The following is a 21,542-nucleotide window of genomic DNA, read 5'->3' on the forward strand; positions in this document are numbered from 1 at the left end:
ATGAGTAAAAAAATACATACGTGTATCACTGCACTAAATCCAGACTTTCAAGTATGATTCATTGAGCACAAAAAGTTTAAATCTCCAAGAGTCATAATACATCCAATACAGTAATAACTGAAGATTTCGTTCTTGTTAATACCATTAATTATCATAGCCATCTTTTGTCCTTGCCTATCCATGCAGCGGCTCCTCAATTATTCTCCTTTTACACCATTCTCATGGGTGCACCGATGGCATGCCAAAAAATGAAGCATGGGGAGGCGACGAGAACAATACATATGTGTATCACAGCACTAAATCCAGACTTTCAAGTATGATTCATTGAGCACAAAAAGTTTAAATCTCCAAGAGTCATAATACATCCAATACAGTAATAACTGAAGATTTCGTTCTTGTTAATACCATTAATTATCATAGCCATCTTTTGTCCTTGCCTATCCATGCAGCGGCTCCTCAATTATTCTCCTTTTACACCATTCTCATGGGTGCACCGATGGCATGCCAAAAAATGAAGCATGGGGAGGCGACGAGAACACCAGAGGCAGAAATTGCATAGAGTCTGATATCTTATGCCAAGAAGTTCTTTTGAAATCTTATACGGTAGCTGTAGTGAAAGCAAAGCACGCTTCTTCTCATCCACTAGAATGTCCATGTAAACTTGACCAGAGAACTTGTTCCAAGTGGTAGTCAGCTTGGCAAACCTATGCTATTTCTGCTCAGAAGCAGAACTGAGTGTTTCTCACAGAAAGGAACAGGAATTCAATATGATTCTAGAGGTGCTAAAAGGCCTGCATGGTGGCCTTCATTCCTTAGGTCTAGGAAAATCAAGTATGGAACTATCAGATCTGTTGTTGGGTGAGACTGGTAGTGTCAGGATGTCAACTTTTCTGGGCTGAGTGTGTTAGGCCCAGGCTCAAAAAGATAGGTTTTTATGATGTTATTTAATCACTTACCACCATGTCTTTAATCCTCCTGTTCTTTGAATCAGGTTATTGACAAAATTGTGATGAGGCAGATTTAATATAATTTGAAGTGATAAAAATTCTCTTTCATTCTGGCTTTTGGCCTGAGCATGGCAGAGAGACTTGGCTAGTTTTGCTGGTTGATGATTTCCTTCTAACAATGGACTCATATCTCGAAGAATAAGAAGATACATCTACATACTCAAATGAGATTATACAGTGCTATTGTCTTTCTGACACTACTGTACGCCTTGGAAATGTGGCTGATGGTGGAAGTACTCAACAGGAAATGAAAATATTTCACCAACTTTATTTAATAAGAATCTTGGGAATCCATTGGCGAGATCATCTAACCAATACAAAACTGCTGCACCAACGGGTCAGCAGACTCAATAATCAGATAGCGACGACTATGGTGGTTTGGTCATGTCATCAGGCTACCCTGTGGAAGAAGCAGAAGGTGTCTTAGATTAGATTCCCGCTGGGAAGAGGGAAAGAGAAGGGACTTATTATAGAAGGAACTAAAAGAATGCTGCCATCATGGAGATGAAGTAAAATGGAGTTAGACAGCGATGGAAAAATTGGGTTGCCTCATGTGTCACTAGGCCCAGGAAATTCTAAATCTAAGTAAGTCATATCCAGTTGCTGATTCTTTTAAATGTGTAACTCAGCTCATATGCTTGCTACAAGATGGAGGTGATGCACGTGGCTAGAGGAAGTAGTAAGGAGTTATGGTGGGAATGGAATCTGTTCCAATATTTAGGGGGCCCACTCATCCTTTATCCAAAAGACTCATAATTTAGGGGTGCTTTCCAATCTCTGATTGTTTGGATTCTCAGGTGGCATTAGCAGCTAAAAATGTTTTTTTAAAAAAATACCCGATAAGGCAATTCCAATAATGTATTTCTGACAAAGACCATTCTGTAGTTCCTCATGCCCTTTTAGCCTCCAGATTGGATTACAGCAATGTCCTGTACATAGGCTACCTTTGACAACTGCTCAGAGGCTACAGCTAGTACAGAATAAAGTTCTCATCTGTTTGATGAAGAGCGCTATAGCAAATTAATTTCTGGATAGAACTGACTTTCTGTTTACTTCCAGGTCATATACATCTGTAAAGCCCTAAATAGTGAGGTGCTGACTACCTGAAAAATTGTCTCTCTACTGTATCTGCCACAAGTCAGCATGGGAACTTCTGGTTTCTAGGAATGGGGACAGAGATTTCCAGATGAGGGTCCTTCACTCTGGTATTCACTTCTCCCACTAGTCTAGTAGATTCCAAGTCAGCTGGCTTTCAAAGCATAGTGTAAGATCCATCCATCTTTTTTCTCAGGTTTTGCCTGAAAGGAGCATTTTTGGAGGTAGTATATTGTTCAGTAATGAATAAGGTTCTTCCAGCATTGAAATTGTTGAACAATTTCCACACTGTATGCTATATTCTTCAAGCAATTCAAATATTGTACAGAACCCAGAATCATGTTATAAAGAATGGGTTTCAAATACTGGAAATAAAATAATTTTGATAATAAAGATGTATTCCTTTAAAATACATCTTCTTTAGTTGTTTTAAGTTCTGAAAATATGTATTTTAAATTGTATTGGTAAAAAGACTCAGAGACTTTAAGGCCAGAAGGGTCAATCATGATAATTTAATTTGACCTCCTGCACATTGCAGGCCATAGACTCTCACCCACCCACTACTGTAACAGACACATAACCTCTGTCTGAGTTACTGAAGTCCTCAAATCATGATTTAGACTTCAAGTTACAGAGAAACCACCATTTACACTCATTTAAACCTGCAAGTGACATTATCTATTATTTGAATGACTAGGCACAATGAAGCATGCATCTGTAATGATCTCATAATTCAAAGAGGTTGGGTGAAAATCAGGTTTTGCCATGACAAAAAGTATATTAATGCCTGACATAATACACCTTTTGTCTTGGCAGATGGTGATTTTCATATGAAAATGTTGAGCTAAATCACTAGGTAAAAACAAGAAAAGCTAGTTAAAGTATGCTTGGGTGTACCATTTTATTTAGGGAAGAGACTGATAAAACTTCTAAAAAAATTATTAAACAAACTTTTTAATGAGAATAATTTTAGACATTTAGACAATTAGACATTTTATTTAGACTTTCTGGATGTTTTAGGTGGTTTCTTATGACAAAAAGAAAACATACTGTAAAAGCCATATTCTGCAGTCTTACACAGTCCAAATGTCAACTGGGAATGAGTAAAGTCTGAAGGATTTAAACATTTTTTTAATAGTTATTCTCACAATTAAGACAAGCTGCATATCATTCCCTCTGATGGATTACTAAAGGCAGAGTTTGAAGAGTTATTAGTTTCTTAGGGCCAGTCTCATTTATTTATTATATACCCTTCAGAACTGAGTGCGTGATCTAAATTAATAACATTCACCACATTAGACTCCCCTCAACACATAGAACAGTTAATAGTCTAATGCTTGGCAAAAGTATGTCTTGACCCATATTTTGAAGTTCACTAAATATAGCCTCTGGTGGACCACCAAGGGAATCAGAGTAATAGCCGTGTTAGTCTGTATTCGCAAAAGGAAAAGGAGGACTTGTGGCACCTTAGAGACTAACCAATTTATTTGAGCATGAGCTTTCGTGAGCTACAGCTCACTTCATCAGATGCATACTGTGGAAATTGCAGAAGACATTATATACACAGACACCATGAAACAATACCTCCTCCCACCCCACTCTCCTGCTGGTAATAGCTTATCTAAAGTGATCATCAAGTTGGGCCATTTCCAGCACAAATCCAGGTTTTCTCACCCTCCGCCCCCCCACAGACAAACTCACTCTCTTGCTGGTAATAGCCCATCCAATCCAATAGCCCATCTGCTTCCTGTAGCTGAAAAAGACATGAATGATTGTAGCAAGTTCTACCTGAACACAGAAAGGCAGATGTTCTGAATTTTCCTATTGCTCTGCAGTTGGAATCGTCATTGATATTAATGAAAGTTTTGCAAAACTCTATAGTGACTCTAAGTGAACTAACACAATTACTCTTCTTTCTATTGCCATAATTTTTAGTACATGCTTTTGGTTACAGTTTGCAAGACAAGAAATATCTTAAAATGGTATTAAAACTGTAGTTAATGAAATTTTATTCTAAACTATTGCCCAAACTTAGTGGTTTTAGTTTATTTTAATACAAGTGTCATATCTGAATTTTTGTTTTGATGACAAAATAAACACATACCAGAACAATTCCACTTTTGGACTACTTACTACAGTGATTAGTAAAAGACATTTGAGGAAGTTGTTGTTTGTTTCTTCTAATTTTCTTTAAGAACGTAATGAAAATATACATTAATCCATATATACACTCAAACAAATTCTATAAATCTATTACTGAATCTATACTTAAGGGTACACCTTAAACAACTGTTTTGTTTTCAGGATACTGTTGCTGTAGGGTACACCTGGTATAATAATTTTCTCTCTTTCTTTCTTTCTATTCAAACATCAAGGAATATGTTTTCAGTGAAGGGATGCATCAGAACCTTCTTAAAGCTTTTGTAGAAACTGGAATGGGCAGATTTTTGGTGGGGGGGGGGAATGAGGAGGAGAAAACTGAATAAAATGTAGTAAGAGAAGCAGGCTCCACCTTAGAGGAAAGAAATAGGGGACAGGCAGCAAGCAGAAGTTTAAAATGTGTGAGAAGAACCATGGATGAATTAAAGAGAAGTGAAAGTGAGCAGAAGAAATAAAAATAAAAGAAAATAAGAAACCATTAGAGCCAGGAATAAATTGAGATTATATCCACCTGTAGATATAAATGAGCTCCTAGTTACCTCATGTAGTGCTGAGCATATGAAGGGCATGGTTTACCTGTTTGTGAAATATGAAAATATTTTTCTTCACCAACCCCAATGGAATTTTCTGTTTAAAATTTTTATCTGAGTCCAGTTGGCAAATAGATTTTGGAACAATGAAACAGACCTATTACTTTGCTGGCTCCCAGGAATACTGGCCTGCCAGGAGAAAGCAACCACCAGAAGCCCATAATGATCTGTAGAAATGGAGACCAGTAAAAGTAGTACAATAAAGTATACTGGGATTTCAATTAGGGGAGTATATTCTTATCTTAAAGACAGTACTTTGTTAGCTTTGGTGAAGGGTAAATACATTCAGAGTACAATTCTACAAGAACTGAAATATTTATGTAAATGTGATATGAGAGTTCAGGTTTTTAGCCACTCCTTCAGAATAAGGAGTTTGAATCACCCAACTCTTAACTATACCGCGATGGATTTCTCCAGGCAAATATGCTGACACATAGCTAAGGATTCAAAAGGGCAAAAACTTATTGTTGTGCATAATGCTTACTAATATGAGCAGTCTGATTCACTTGGAGCATTACATTTGAAAATGTGTCATAAGCGGGTCCAAACTGTAGCCATAACCTGGCATTTTACCATGTCTGCAACTCTTTTTGAAATGAATTAAAGTTGTGTAATTTTGATGGTAGGCCATGACCCATTAATATTTTGAAGGTTAGCATGGTACTGTAACTCATTCTAATATAATTACTATGGGACAATTGTGATTTTGCCACAAGCCCTATGTATGGGGCAACACACAGCTATGCTGCCCCAGGAGCTGACACAATCTGTTTCCCTGCTCCAGGGGGTATGTAACCTGTGGCAGCCCTATACCCAGTGCAGTACATACTCCCTCGTGTAATGTGTTGGCTAGTGCAGGGGGATGGAGTATTCCCTGTTCCTGGTCATCCACTCTCCACCCAAATTCAGATATTATGAGGCATGCAATGGTCCCAAGAAAGCATCTCGTCTCTCCATGCTGCCATTCACAGTATGGATAGATGGCACAGAATAGTAAAGAGAGCTTGATGCCGCCATGGGAATTGGCAGGGTGTGTTTATTAAGCAAAAAGGGGGAAAGCTCCCAGTTCCCAAATGTTAACACCCGAATTCCAGTTTCCCGGCGCACATATCTGACAGAAAATATTTCATTAGCAATATCATTAAATACAGAAAAATCAGTAATGAAAATGTATGGTACAGATGACTTCTTTCCTGCTAAGGGGCGTATTCTACAAGCCTGTGCAGAAATCCCATATGTCAGACTTATAATGTACAAGGTGAGGGATAATCAGGGCTTTAACTGAAAGGACAAACTGGAAGCAAAGTAGAGTGAAAGATGGTTAGGCTTGGTCTACACAAGGCACTTATGTCGAAATAACTACATCACTCGGGGTGTGGAAAATCCACACCCTTGAGCGACGTAGTTAGCAACCTAAACCCTGGTGTAGACAGTGGTATGTCAACAGCAGAAATTCTTCTGTAGGCGTAGGTAGCATCTTCACCAAGTGTCACAGCAGTGCAGTAAATGTAGATAAGCCCCTAGGTTCAACAGGACACTACCATGTTAAAAAAGTTTTAGTGAACTTTTTTCAATTAATTTATACCCAGTAGCTCTTTAGAAGATAAATGGAATGTATTTAAAAATAATAATTTACTTTTCACTATTTAAGTAGTTTGTTTACTTTTTGTACCTCACTCAGTTTGGACAACAAAATAAAAAACTCATCTTCACCTTTATTTCTGTTCAGGTTCATTTTCTGTTTAACATTGCAATATTCAGTTTGTGGGGGGAATTTTTTTTTAAACCACTGTCCATTTGAATATTTAAAACCATCACAGAATACTCAGCAATGCCAACTGTTGCTTTTTCTTCACACCCCAGGCTCTGTGAGCTGTAGCTCACAAAAGCTTATGCTCAAATAAATTGGTTAGTCTCTAAGGTGCCACAAGTACTCCTTTTCTTTTTGCGAATACAGACTAACACGGCTGCTACTCTGAAACCTGTAATTAAGTGAGAATCTCAAGTTTGTATGTTTGTTTTTTTAAAGAGAAAAAGAAATCCCGACAGCTCGGTTGCTTGAAAATGTGAACTCTAAATGAAATAAAAATCAGAAGCGACCCCCCCCCCCAAAAAAAGACACCCCCACAAACGTTTTTTTTAAAAAAAATCTCATCATTTTAAAGCTCGCCTTGTGACTTGCGAGGCTTGCTGTGGGAGGTTTAGGGCTGACAACAGCGGCTCAAGCGCTGATCTGCGAACGCCCCCAGGCTTTTCTCTGCAGCGCAGTTGCGGACTTTGTCAACTTCACCAAGCTCACCTGCGAAGCCGCTTCGCACATCCCTGCCTCTCCTTCCCCTCGCAACTAACCCAGAGCCCCCGGCCCCCGCCTTCTCGGCTCCGGCTGCCCACTCGGGCAGCGCCCTTGCCTGCTCCGCAGCGTGCCCGGGGCGGATTTAACTCGCTCTCTAGGGAAATGAATCCAGGGGGCCCCCACCTGGGCAGGGGAAGGCGGAAGGGCGCTGCCAGCGGGGAGGTCGGCGGCCCAAGGGCGCCACCGCCGAGACTGCCCCCAGCCAAGGGGGCGGAAGCCGCAGCCGCCCAGGCAAGCGGGGCTCAGGTGTGGCTGGCGCCGCCCTCTTCGTGCGCCGCTACGCCCAGCGCCGGGGTAGGGCGGGTTCCCCGGCGGGCGGAGGAGGGGAAGCAGCGCCTGGCCCGACCTGGCCGGCGGAGGAAGGGGGCTGGCCGAGAAGGGAGTTTCCTGGCCCAGGCGAGGAGCGGAGCAAACAACTCAAGTCCTTGCGAGGAGCCGCACGGCGCGTCTGCCGCTGCGCCTCGCCCCACCCGCCCCGAAGGAAAAGAGGGAAAAGAAAGTAGCCACCTCCTGCCTCCGCCTTCCCGCTCGCCACCGCACCGGCAGCAGCCTTGCCCCCTGCTCCTTCGCGGGCGCCCTCAGCCAGCGCCTCCGCCGCCCCCAGCCGCCCGGAGATGGCCCCCGCCGCAGCCCGCCAGGGGGGCTCGCTCTGCAGAACCGCCTGTCGCCAGCTCCTCTTCGGCCTCTTGGTGAGTGTGGCCAGCGCTCCCCACCCCGCCGGGGGCGCCGAGCGGCGCCGCGCCTCTTATCCCGGTCCCGCGGTGTGTTCTGCGGACTGGTTCCCGCCGCCGCCGCCGAGAAGACCTTGGCGCCGTCCGCGCAGGATACCGGCCGTAGTCGTTACCGGCAAGGTTTTGGCGAGACTGTCAGCGGCGGCGCGGGGACAGCCGTTGTCTGTGCCAGGGCTAGGTCGGTGGGAGTTGTGCGCGTTCGGAGCAGTTTGTCCCCAGAAGTGGGTTGATTTGGCTTGTCTAGATCAGTCGGAGCAGCCCCTTATTTCTAGTTAGAAGAAACCAAATGTAGTGGGCGTTAGTGAAATGTTAAGACAGTGTGGTGTGCCTGCTAATTATTGATTATTTTTCACTTAAAAACTTTAAAAAAAAGTGCATCTAAACCAAAGTTTCAAAGTCTAGATTCGGAGAGAACCATTTTTCTCCTTTTTTTTTAATTAAAAAAAATCTTTTCTGAAATTTATTTGAACCTTCTTGGGTCCTAGTTGTCAGTGAAGGCTTGTTGAAATTCGTTCCTGGCTTCTCTCTTTTTTTTTTTTAATTTTTTTAGGTAGGGCTTAATAACCGTTTCCCCTTTTACATTAACTTTTTTAAATTAAAGTGTCCGAAGGCACCATTCCATGCCCTGGAAGGACTATCATGTTGTATGGTGAAAAGTATATGTGCCTTTCTAGTATGGAATCCTTAAGTACATGAACTTCAGAAAGGGAAGACTAGATGAGTCAGAAAAATTAAATTGACTTTGGTGCTTTGTCACCTACATTTATAGATCTGTTTAGTCCAACTGCCCAAAATGGTGCTTGGGTGTTTTTTGTTTTGTTTTTTTTGTTTTTTTAAGTGGTGTTCCTTGATTAGGGCTGTGAGACTAGACATGCTTTGAGCAGGGGATTGGACTAGATGCCCTCCTGAGGTCTCTTCCAACCCTAATATTCTATATTCTACTGGTTATTACAGAAGTAAAGGATAATCATTAATACGGATATGTATTATTAGTCAATAAATCAGGTATGAAAAGGAAAGAGTCTTTGTGTCTATATGCTGTATTTCTAAAAATCAAATTCAGTTGTTCATTTGAAGCCAAATCATGCTCTCACAAGTACTCCTATTTACTTCAAAGGGTCCATGCATTGGAGGGTGAACGGCTTTTGGCCCATTTAAATGCAGGGTAACAAATATATTTATTTATACCCATATATAATTATCAGCCGTGACCAATTCTATTTGCCTTCAGGAAAAAAACTCTTTAATGGGTGAGTAAAGTAACATTAGCTTGGCCACCCCCAACTCCCCACTATCATAATCAGACTAAAGAATAGTTTGTCCCTGCATAAGTAAATTTTCAATACTATTGCCAGGCTAAATGGATTATTTTTATATGTAATGCACTCAGTCTTGGATTGTGTCTGGGCAGGTAAGTTTTCGTGAGAATTTTCCATTTACTTACTCTTACTGTAATCTCGATGAGTGGAGGGGGAAAAGCCATGCTAATCGTACTTTACTCACCAATCCAATTAAAGAAAGCAAAATTCCCCTGCCTTCTCTTGCACTCTCCCAACCCCCGCAACAAACAAACAAAACTCAACATAACAAACACTTCTTATATAATGCAAGTTTAGGCATCTGTGTCATATGTACACTCAAAGCATATTGAACCCTTTTATATGTACCAACAGGTCTATTCTTATCTTGTCTCTGTATATATTACTTCATAACTCTTCATGTTAATATCAGACTAAACTCATTGGTTAATGTTTTGAAATTACATTTCATTGGCCTAGAAAAACTCCTAAACTATGCCTGATTATGTTGTGTATTATTTAAAAAAAAAAAAAAAAGCAACTTTTTTTTTTCCCCCACAGAAGAGAGAGGGAAGTTTTGTAAGGATTAATTACTATTACAAATAGCCCAAATGTTAGCTGGGAAATGAATAGAGATTTCAGTTATATGGTTGAGATTCATGAAAGGATGTTAACAACAGAAATAATTTAAATAGGAAAAGCATCTTTTACTGATGCATATATGATATTTTAATTATCTTAAATGCTGTGGTTATCCAGTGTTTCAAAATTAATCAGTTTGAAATTCTAGCCAATCATGATTTTAAAAGACTGTTTGCTTTTTAAAGAATAAAAAATGTATGAGCTAATTTTCACAGGAAAAGCAACTCCTTTCACTTTTCAATTTGCTGTTCTCTTTTTTTTTTTTTTTTTTAATAGTACCTTCAATATCTGGCTAAAAGTTTTCACAAAATAAGGTGTCTCATCTGTTGTTGACTATTAAATTTGTTTTTTTCCTATAAATTGTTTGTTGAGAAGTACTCCCATTCTGTGTGTGCATGTGCACAAAAATCCCTTCTTGATTTTCTGTATTGCATAGTTTGAGTGGCTCTATAACTTTAGATTAGAATATAAATTCATTGAATAAAACCTTGGATAGACACATGGTCTGAGCTCAGGCTGGGAACTAGGAGCCACTCTATGCCTCCACTTAATTTTATAAAATGTGGTGGTTATTTACCAGCTACAGATGGGTGTTCTGAAGTTTGAAGCCCCAATTCTGTAATGCGATATATGTAAGTTGACAGACCTCTGCCCATATTTTAATCAGATACAATTGAAGGATTTGGGGCTTAAGTAGTTGGTTAGTAAAGCACTTTTGAAGATACAAATTAATAAGTATTGTGCCAAGTATTATGACATAAATAAAATATTTGTTCCTTTAAACATTACAAATCAATGCAACCATATGGAAATAAACTTCATGAATTGTTGAGTCTTAATTCTTAGCACACTTCATCCATGGAGCCCAAAGTACTCTTTAAAGAAAGATAAATTTTTATTTTCCCACTTCAAAATGTGGTAAAGTGGGAGGCTGAGTGTAATCCTGACCCTGTTGAAGTCAATAGGAGTTCTGCCATTGACGTCAATGGGCCTAGCATTTCAATCACAGGTTAAATGTCTTTGCCGAAGTAACACAAGTCATAGTGAGAGTCAAGAACAGAACCTGCATCTTCTGAGATCTAACCCTGTACATTATGCCACAGTGCTTTCCTGTCATTTGTAATAAATGATACTTTCTAGGTTGTTTCACTGGACTGTTTAAAAAACAAAACACCTCCCTTTATGTCTCAGTACTCACCTATTTTGGTGACTGATTTCAATTTACGTAATACACATTTCAACTCTACATGTTTGGTGTTTTTTAACATGACTAAAAATCTAGCTACTATATACTTTTTATGCCATGATTTCAAACAATGTTTAAAAATACTTTCACAGCAAGGGTGACTATTCTCTCTTGTTTTCTTTCCTTTTTAGGTATTGAGTTTATTTTGTGAAGCTTGCAAGAAAGTCACTTTTAATGTTCCTTCTAAATTAGAGGCTGGAACATTAGTTGGCAGAGGTGAGAAGCTTCAAGATGCCCTTCAAAACTCTACATCATCATTTCACCATTTCTGTAACTGCTTTTACAATGAAGGGGAGATACTGATTTATTTTGTAATACAATTTATTGCAGTTGGGACAACACCTAGTTAGTTAAATTCAGCTGCATATTGGATTAGCCTTTTACTGAAGGATTTGCTGTGTTTTTTGTTATACATTTTAACGCTGCTTATCGGCAGTGTGTGCATTTTGATTCTTGTTATAACCAATTACTAGCAGATTGAGTGATTGATTCAAGGCAGAAGTTTTGGCCAGCATTTTCAAACTTAGATACCTAAAGATAGTATCTAAATATGTGGTCTAATCCTTGCAAGTGCTGAACGCTCACAGCTTACATAGAAGGGATACATTTTCTATAGCTAGGGCCCTACCAAATTCACGGCCATAAAAAACATGTCTCAGACTGTGAAATCTGGTCTTTTATGTGCTTTTACCCTATACTGTACAGATTTCATGGAGGAGACCAGTGTTTCTCAAACTGGGGGTCCTGACCTAAAATGGAGTTGCAGGGGGGTCATAGTATTGTCTCCCTTACTTCTGTGCTGTCTTCAGAGCTGGGCAGCTGGAGAGTGGCGGCTGCTGACCGAGGGCCCAGCTCTGCAGGCAGCAGCACAGAAGTAAGGGTGGCAATACCATACCATGCCATTCTTTTTTCTGCGCTGCTGCTGGCAGCGGCTCTGCCTTCAGAGCTGGACTCCTGAACAGCAACCACCACTCTCTAGTCGTCCAGCTCTGCAGGCAGCGCCGCTGCCAGCAGCAGTGCAGAAGTAAGGGTAGCAGTAGTGCAACCCCTCCCCCTCAGCCCTACAATAACCTTGAGACCCCCTCCCCCCCCCCCCCCCCCACACATACACACTCTCCTTTTTGGGTCAGGACCCCTACAATTACAACACCATGAAATTTCAGATTTAAATAGATGAAATCATGAAAACTTACGACTTTTAAAATCCTATGACAGTGAAATGGACCGTGCATTTGGTAGAGCCCTATAGTATTTAACTTGGGTTGTTTTTAAAAAAAAAAAACAACCAAAAACAGATTTTTCCTGTGTCACTGACATATAAGCAGTGAATTCACATATGGCCAAATCCTCAGCTGTGGCTATGAAGTATTTAGTACAGTATTCAGGAGAGAAGTTCCTCAATCCTCGGGCTGTTCTGGACTGGGTTGAGCAGCCCACATTTGAGCAATTTGACGGGGATTAGGGAAGTCCAGACAACACCCTCTTTTTCCAGATTAGTCTCCTGTGGCAGCATCTGGGAAGGGTGTGATGTAGGAGTTGCTACAGATACTCTGTGCCACCTGAGGATCTTCCTACACAATGGAGATCCTCTGAGAGCTGAATCTGAGGCTGTCTTATACCAGTATTGGCACAGTTTTGGAGCATGGTCCAGGGTAGTGGCCCTAGTCTCTACTGAAGGAACAGCAGATTTTTATCCCATCACAGTCTGAGAGTTTATTAATCAAGACTACCTTTAAAGTGAGGGTGAATATAAAGGACATGCAATGGAGAAGCTAACCTTAATGTCATTTTTTTTATAATGAAAATCTATGCAGCTGATCATTGTGTATATTGTATGAGGGAGATGGGTATGTATCTTATTTTAACTTGAATGAATATGAAAGTAATTCATTTAATTTCACTTTATTGAAGAAGAATATTTCAAAAAGTTTTAACCATACAGGAAGAATGGAAGAATTTTATACAATGCATCTATTTGTTTGTCTGCAAACATTTATCCATGCCATTGTAGCCTGAATGCTGTTCCAACATTTTATTGAGAAAGGATGCCTTTTTTGTTGTAATACAACTGGTGACTCATAGCACAATAGTAAAATAAGCAAGGATTTTCCCCACAATTGCTAAGTTCTGTATGATTTTAATATCCTACAGGATATAACAATACACTGAGCTGTTCAGTACTAGGAATAATGCTGACTTACCTTGCCTCAGAAGTAGAATTCATATTCAAGTGCTCACTTATGGGAAAGCAGTGCCATAAGCAGACTATTCTCTGAAGAAAAATTCCATGGTGTCTTGAATGCTGACCAATAAGGGGTGATATTTGCTGAAATGCTCTATAATAATGTTTGAACATTCAACAGTAAGGCAGGCTGATTTTAAGAAGAGAAAGGAACACTGTCAAATTACCCCTTCAGTTGTTATACTTAGGAAACACTGAGATGGAATCTGTTTTAATGAATAAGTTTGTCTGCCGTCATCTGCCCATACTGGAAAAAAATCCTGGTCCCTTTGAAGTGTGTCAGAATCTTGCCGGTGACTTCAATGGAGAAAAGATTTCGCCCACTGTTTTGTAGCAGAATTATTTATGTACATGGGTGATGGCACTCTTTTAGGAAAGGTAAGCACTTTGGGGGGCAAAAAATACACAAGAAGAATTATGACTTTGGGAAATATTAGTCACCAAATTAAACTTGTTTTTGCCCCCATTCTGACAGTGCCTGTATAAAGTACTCACTATGGCCACGTATCCTTTGGCAAATGGCTTAATGTGCTTAATGGATGGATGGATGTGCAACATGAATGTAAACTTGTTCAGAAGCTGGGCTCCATATTCTTAAATAAAAGTAGTCTGATCTTTAGAGGTGCTAAGGACATGGACTTGAAATCGGGCCACCTTTTACATAGGTGCATAAATATAAACCAAACTTTAGGCATGTAAGTTTAAAAGCATTTGTCTTGTTGTGACGTGAGAGAATCTCTGAAATTTCTTTCTGACAGTAAATCTGAGAGAGTGCCTTAAGTCTGCAGAACATATCAGTTCAAGCGATCCTGACTTTAGAATTCTAGAAGATGGTTCTGTGTATACAACAAATATCATTTCTTTATCTTCTGAAGAAAAGACTTTTACTATATTACTCAAGGACATTCAAAGACATGAAGAAAAGAAGATACATGTCAATTTGCTAGCTCATCAAGAAAAGGTAGGCTCATAATTGCTACAGACATTTTACTCTTTATTTTTTGGAAACTGTCTTTTTACAGTTTGGCTTCTCATTGTATAAAAGTTGTTGTTTATAACTCTTAAAATGATCAGGCATAGCTATTGTATAGTAGATTGTGTACTTCTAATTTAGCAATACCTAATAAGTGCATAGGTTTTAAATTTTCAGGACTCCTTCTTGAGCTGGCAAAGCCTGGAAATTATGACCTTCATCAAGGGCGTTAAGATTTTATAAAAGCAAATTTTAAGCAATTAAAAAACTTCATGAGCACTGTATATTGATAGGAAGTATTAAAATAATGAGTGTTGCACAGGGCTGAAGAATTCTCAAGACACCAGGATTAAGTGGAATGGTGAAAAAGAGGATTTAAAAGAGCAAAAACTGGTCCTTAAGATTTGGAGGGAGTTCTGAAAAATCTGAGGGGGAAAAATGAGGGGAAGCAAACAAACAAGAATATAAACCTTAAGAAATTATGGGTTGATCTTTTACTTAATGATTTCTTTTGGTCTTCTAAATGCAGACACATAAGACAAGACATACTAGAGATACAGTCCTCAGGCGAACCAAAAGAAGGTGGGCTCCTATCCCATCCTCTATGATGGAGAACTCTCTTGGACCTTTTCCAATGCAAATTCAACAGGTACATTTTATACACCAGCTATTTTTATAATGTAAGTTACTTTCCTATCTGACCAGTACAAAATACTGTAAGCCATTGCCTTTGGATTCAGATGGCATCTTAGCAAAAAAGTGAAGAAAACCAACTAAATTATTGTTTTAGAAAAGCAACGGTAACTTTTAACGGTAATCCTTAGTAACTGCTTTTCAGGAAAAATATCATAAGATACACATAGGAAGTCTGAGGCAGAGGTAAGTCTAGAACACAACTTCTGAATCCCAGTCCTATTTCTCAGAACTTTTTCGTCTCATTCTTTGTCTATACTGGGGTCCCATAGAACAAATAATATGATCATGTCACTGAAGACTGTACCATGCATATACATAAAGAGCTAAATTAAGGGTGCACAGGCAGTTACCCAGTCTGTAAAGGAGAGAGAATGCTACTTGCATGCCTAGTAAAGTAGAAGTGTGAGGTTACGCTCAATAATAAAGGCTGTGAATTGTGCATAGTTATTAACATCAGCCTTGCCCAGCACTACTTCACTGAGGCGAAAGAGGAGAGATCTTGCTGCTGTGTTTATGTTCTGTCTGGAGCACTAGCTCTCTGCCTGCTATGTAGGAGACAGGGTGGGGCCTGAAAACATGTTCATTGCAGTTGCCATGGAGATCTGTGGGGCTGGAGCATGCTTATTGCATTTCTGGAGATTTTAGCAGCATTCCTCTAAAAAGCTCTACTTATGTGTAAATACAACTATTCAGAGGCTTATAACTGGGTGAAATCTGGGTGGATTTTTATGAGGACAAGGAAAAAAGGCATCTCCCTGACCCCAGTGCTATCCCCTTGTCAAATATCAAGTCCCTGCTCCAAAGAAAGAAGGTTCTAGATTTCTTGAAAGAAATTTTAGTAAGAACTAACAATGGCAAAAAAACCCACAAACCACTTCCAGTCGTTAATGGCTGAACCAGTTTTGCCTAAAAAGTCAATCTCAGACATAGAAAATGTTAACCAGAATGGTTGAGTGATTGAAAATAGGGGTTTCTAATGAAAAGCGTTAAGCAACCTTTGCTACACCTGGCAGCTCTGTCTCTAATGATGCTGAGACTAAATATATTTTACTCACATCTTCCCCTTCCCCATGCACTCTACTCCAAGATGGATTTTCTTCCATTGGTATTTGTGAAGGATTAGCAGCCTTTCTCACAAGTGCATTTACTATAAAGGTACTTAAGATTGGCACAGAGCAGACCATTTTTCTGTTCTGTTTAAAAGTTTGAGCTGCTGTAATACCTGAACCTAAGAATAGGATTTTATACATCCTTTCTGAAGTGTGACACTATTTTCTATCCCACACTTACAATAATTCAGAAAACACAGAAATAGAAAGATATTTAATGATGAATTATTTTGTCTGTGTTTAACAAATTACTCTTTATAGGTCCAGTCTGACACAGCCCAAAACTATACCATTTATTACTCTGCAAGTGGTCCTGGAATTGATAAAGATCCAAAGGGTTTGTTTTATATAGAGAGAGAAACTGGGAATATTTTTGCTACTGGCCCAGTAGACCGTGAACAATATCCAAGCTTTAAGGTAAGGGCCTAAATTGTCTACACAATTAAATGTATTAGTATTTTCATTCTATTGCTAAAGTACTTCACTGGTGTGTTCTAACAGGAATGGGAGGAAAATGCGTTTGTGCTCAGACAACTATCCCAAATAGTGTCCATGATATTTACAGGGCAGAAATTGGTGGTGGGAGTGAAGGAAGATCTAGTTTTACAAGACTTTTTTTCTTTTCTGGTGAAAAAGTCCATGTAAAATTAAAATGAGACAAAAAGATAATCATCAAGACAGCTGTATTAGTTCCGCAGCATTTGCTTGTTCTGTTCAGTTTTAATGTTTGTTAAATGGTAAACTGCTCTCTCTGCTGGCTGAGAGGTGTAAGGAGGTGGCAGAAGTGGATAGCTCTGCTTCCAATGGACTGTTGGGAACATGAATATTCCATTGTTTTCCTACACAATAGGGAAATAGTAAAATTAAGACAGTCTAATAATTCCACTGCACATTAGATTGGTTTGTTCATTCTGCTTCTCTCCAGTTTTTCTAAGTGAATATGCTTCCTCCTTTCTCTTAGGCAGTTGGTTAGCCAGTCTTATGCCTTAACTGAAAAGAAAGCAAATAAGAAACACATGGTCAATTATGTCTACTACCATTGCTTCTTCACTTTCTGCACCTCAAACACACGTAATTAGAAGAGTATCAAAGACTCTTGCTATGTTTGGACACCATTTGCCTATATAGTACTGAAAACATGTTGTTTTTACTTGCCTGACTGTATAGTTTTGCTTGTTTCTACCTGAGACAACAAAGTGTTGCCTCTGCTGTTTTTGGCAATGTGTGCTGCTGTGGCACACTCTGGCACACCACCAGTGTGGCATGCTAATGTCAGCCAACGTTTCTTCGTAGGGTGAGGAGGGAGGTATGCCAGAAGGTGAACTTATGGAATTACATAATGTCTCTCCACCTCAGGAATTTGTAGAGAACTGCCAAGTATGTCTGACTTTGACAGTGAGGAGGAAAGTGTCAGACAAGGCAGCTTCAGATTGCCCACCAAGGAGAATATAGAAATAACATTAAGTGTGGAAAGTCTACAAAAAGTGCTGCTGCTACCCGCAGAGGCAGAGGGAACGCACCTTTCAGTAAAACTGAAGCAATCATTCTGTAGCTTGTTGTTCTTGCATCTACGTCTACATAGTCCCCACACACAAAATTGCTGGTATTGCACTGGTTGCTCACTCTTTGTTTCCACTTTAGCCAAAAGCTGCATTCTGCTCAAGTGAGCACCACTAAGTGTGACACTTGGATACAAGATGGGTTGGTTAAGGATGGTCTCTTTGTGACTGACAGTGGGTCAAATGTAAGTTCTTACTCAGTGTATTCAAATCCCAGGATGGAAATCTTTCACGAGTAACTGTGGAAAATAATGCAAATGGTTGTCTTGGGGGCTGGGAAGCAGTTAAATGCATTACTTCTACTACTGCCAGCCTGTAACATCAATCATCTCCTCTTGCATCTGACTGAAGACAAATTTGTTACTGAAATTGGGTCTAGCTCTAGCATGTTGTCCTGAAGCAGAAACCATTAATAACAAAAGGAAAAGAAACCCGGTGGACCAATGGCTAGAAAGAGCTCAGCTTTGTCCTCCGTGGTCAACAAGGAAAGATTAGTATATGCAAATAGCTGCAAAATATCTATTGCAGGCATTAGCCATTCACTTCTATTATGTTCTTTCTGCTTATGAAAAGGGTATATTTGACATACTGTGCTTTGCAGAAATTATTCTGTAGATCATGTTATCCACTGGGCTGAAAAGGAATATTGCACCCTGTTCTAGAACAGTGGGCAACTAAGGTTTTCTCTTTTTTTTTTTTTTTTTTTTTTTTTTTTTTTTATTTTATAGATAATTTGCTTTGCAACCACTGCAGATGGATATTCACCAGAGAAACCACTGCTGCATACAATCAGAATAGAAGATGATAATGATAATGCCCCATGCTTTACACAGGACCTTTTTGAGTTTGTTGTTCCTGAACATTGCAAACCTGGTAAGCATAATTTTATGATTTTTTTTTTAAGCACTATGATTTTTGATCAATAAATATCTAAAATGCTATCATCTTCCAACAGTGACATACCACAGTGAGTGTGTATAATTCTGATGTTTGATCAGTTTTTCAGTAGGAATAACTAATCAATATTTTTATATTGAAACCTACATTTCCAAAGCACTTCCAATTTATTTCAAATTTGCACATGCTCCAATTTGCATGCAATATCCACACCTGTATACGCATGCCAGATAGTTAGTTAGCCAGCCATGTACACATGGACAAATTTATATGCACACTCAAATCAGCAGGCCTTTGGGAAAAGTGGCTTTACTGAGTGTGCTATGGTACTTCATGAAAGGAGGATTTTCATATACTAGAAGTTAAAATAGAGCATAGTCTTGGAAAAAAAGATTCTGTGCACTCAGTACGAGAAGTATATCTAATGTGATACTAGTTCAGACCAATGGCCCTTAGCTTTATATCCAGTCATCCGACAGTGGCAAGTGCTAGATGCTTTAGAGGGAATGAACAGAACAGGGAAATTATCAAGTGATCCATCCCATCATCCAGTCCCAACCTCTGCATCCCTGACCATCTTGGCTAGTAGCCATTGATGGTCCTATCTTCCACAAATCTGTCTAATTCTTTTTTGAACCCAGTTATACTTCTGGCTTTCACAAAATGCCCTGGCAAGCTGTTCCATTCCCCTAATCATTTTTGTTGCCCATCTCTGTATGTTTTTATATATGTAAATAAATTTGGCAACCAGCAGAAAATATTCAAGGTATGGACGTACCATGGACAGTGGCATTATATTTTCTGTCTTATGATCAATCCCTTTCCTAATGGTTCCTAATAGCACTTTTTTGACAGCTGCTCCACATTGAGCAGATGTTTTTAGAGAACGATCTATGGTGACGCCAAGATAACTTTTACCACTCCAGGAGGAGAACTTTAAACCCATCGTTTTGTATGTATTAAATGGCATGTTTTCCAGTATGCATTACTTTGCACATTTCAACATTGAATTTCATCTGTCGTTTTGTTGCCCAGGCACCGAGTTTTGTGAGATCCCTTTGTAACACTTAATTAAGTCCAAAGCTGACAGTTCTCTGGAGTAGTTTTGTATCATCTGCAAACTTTGCCACCTCACTGTTTACCCTTTTTCCCAGATAATTTATGACTATGTTGAACATCACTGGTTCCAGTACAGATCCTTGGGAGAACCAGCTATTTACTTGTCTTCACTCTCAAAACTGGCTGTTTATTCCTACCCCTTGTTTCTTGTCGTTCAACCAGTTACTGATCCAGGAGAGGACTTTCCCTCTAATCCCATGACTGCTTAGTTTGCTTCAGAGCCTGTGGTGAGGAACCTTGCTAAAGGCTTTCTGAAAGTCCAAGTACACTATATCCACCGGATCACCTGTGTCCATGTTTGTTGACCCCCACAAAAAACTCTAATAGATTAGTGAGGCATGATTTCCCTTTACAAAAGCTGTGTTGACTCTTCCCCAACAAATTGTGTTCATCTGTATCTGATGATTGCTCTTTACTATAGTTTAAACCAATTTGCCTGCTACTGAAGTTTGGCTTATAGGCCTGTAATTGCCAGGATCACCTTTGGAGCTTCTTTAAAAATGGTAAAAAGAAAAGGAGTACTTGTGGCACCTTAGAGACTAACCAATTTATTTGAGCATAAGCTTTCGTGAGCTACAGCTCACTTCATTGGATGCATAAAGTGGAAAGTACAGTGAGGAGATTTTATATATACACACAGACCATGAAAAAATATACATTATAAGGAGAGTGATCACTTAAGATGAGCTATTACCAGCAGGAGAGTGGGGTGGGGGGTGAAGTGATAATCAAGGTGGGCCATTTCCAGGAGTTAACAAGAACGTCTGAGGAAAGTGGGGGGAGGAATAGTTTCACTTAGTATAATGACTCAACCGCTCCCAGTCTCTATTCAAGCCTAAGTTAATTGTATCCAATTTGCAAATGAATTCCAATTCAACAGTCTCTCGCTGGAGTCTGGTTTTGAAGTATTTTTGTTGAAGGATACTCACTTTGAGATCAGAAATCGAGTGACCAGAGAGATTGAAGTGTTCTCCGACTGGTTTATGAATGTTATAATTCTTGACATCTGATTTGTGTCAATTTATTCTTTTACGTAGAGACTGTCCAGTTTGCCCAATGTACATGGCAAGAGGGGCATTGCTGGCACATGATGGCATATATCACATTGGTAGAAGTGCAGGTGAACGAGCCTCTGATAGTGTGGCTGATGTGATTAGGCCCTATGATGATGTCCCCTGAATAGATGTGTGGGCACAGTTGGCAACGGGTTTTGTTGCAAGGATAGGTTCCTGGGTTAGTGGTTCTGTTGTGTGATGTGTGTGGTTGCTGGTGAGTATTTGCTTCAGGTTGGGGGGCTGTCTGTAGGCAAGGACTGGCCTGTCTCCCAAGATTTGTGAGAGTGATGGGTCATCCTTCAGGATAGGTTGTAGATCCTTGATAATGCGTTGGAGAGGTTTTAGTTGGGGGCTGAAGGTGACGGCTAGTGGCGTTCTGTTATTTTCTTTGTTGGGCCTGTTCTGTAGTAGGTGACTTCTGGGTACTCTTCTGGCTCTGTGAATCTGTTACTTCACTTCAACAGGTGGGTATTGTAGTTGTAAGAATGCTTGATAGAGATCTTGTAGATGTTTGTCTCTGTCTGAGGGGTTGGAGCAAATGCGGTTGTATCGTAGAGCTTGGCTGTAGCCAACGGATCGTGTGGTGTGGTCTGGATGAAAGCTGGAGGCATGTAGGTAGGCATAGTGGTCAGTAGGTTTCCGGTATAGGGTGGTGTTTATGTGACCATCGCTTATTAGCACTGTAGTGTCCAGGAAGTGGATCTCTTGTGTGGACTGGTCCAGGCTGAGGTTGATGGTGGACCCATGGAAAAGAAGCCCTTGAGGAATTC

At 39.8% G+C, this 21,542-nt stretch overlaps 1 protein-coding gene and 1 long non-coding RNA gene across 3 annotated transcripts in view; one reads left to right on the forward strand and one right to left on the reverse strand.

The window, feature by feature from the left end:
* The first annotated feature begins 7,866 nt into the window (after positions 1 to 7,866).
* Positions 7,867 to 21,542, forward strand: part of LOC141982414 (desmocollin-2-like) — a 39,930-nt gene continuing 26,254 nt past the window's right edge. The window contains exons 1-6 of one of the 2 annotated variants that reach the window (XM_074944455.1): positions 7,867 to 7,894; positions 11,254 to 11,338; positions 14,123 to 14,325; positions 14,867 to 14,986; positions 16,404 to 16,559; positions 18,430 to 18,574. In XM_074944455.1, the coding sequence (XP_074800556.1) occupies positions 14,942 to 14,986; positions 16,404 to 16,559; positions 18,430 to 18,574 (346 nt within the window). In that variant the 5' untranslated portion in view covers positions 7,867 to 7,894; positions 11,254 to 11,338; positions 14,123 to 14,325; positions 14,867 to 14,941. Of the gene's footprint in view, positions 7,895 to 11,253; positions 11,339 to 14,122; positions 14,326 to 14,866; positions 14,987 to 16,403; positions 16,560 to 18,429; positions 18,575 to 21,542 lie in introns of those variants that run through there. The other variant, XM_074944456.1, reaches the window with a different exon arrangement.
* The window catches only part of LOC141982415 (uncharacterized), a 31,983-nt gene continuing 27,340 nt past the window's right edge, over positions 16,900 to 21,542 (reverse strand). Inside the window, exon 6 of the long non-coding RNA XR_012638066.1 lies at positions 16,900 to 17,132. This is a non-coding gene — a long non-coding RNA (uncharacterized LOC141982415). The remainder of the gene's footprint in view (positions 17,133 to 21,542) is intronic.

Source organism: Natator depressus, chromosome 2 (assembly GCF_965152275.1).
Source record: "Natator depressus isolate rNatDep1 chromosome 2, rNatDep2.hap1, whole genome shotgun sequence".
NCBI classification, from domain to species: Eukaryota; Metazoa; Chordata; order Testudines; family Cheloniidae; genus Natator; species Natator depressus.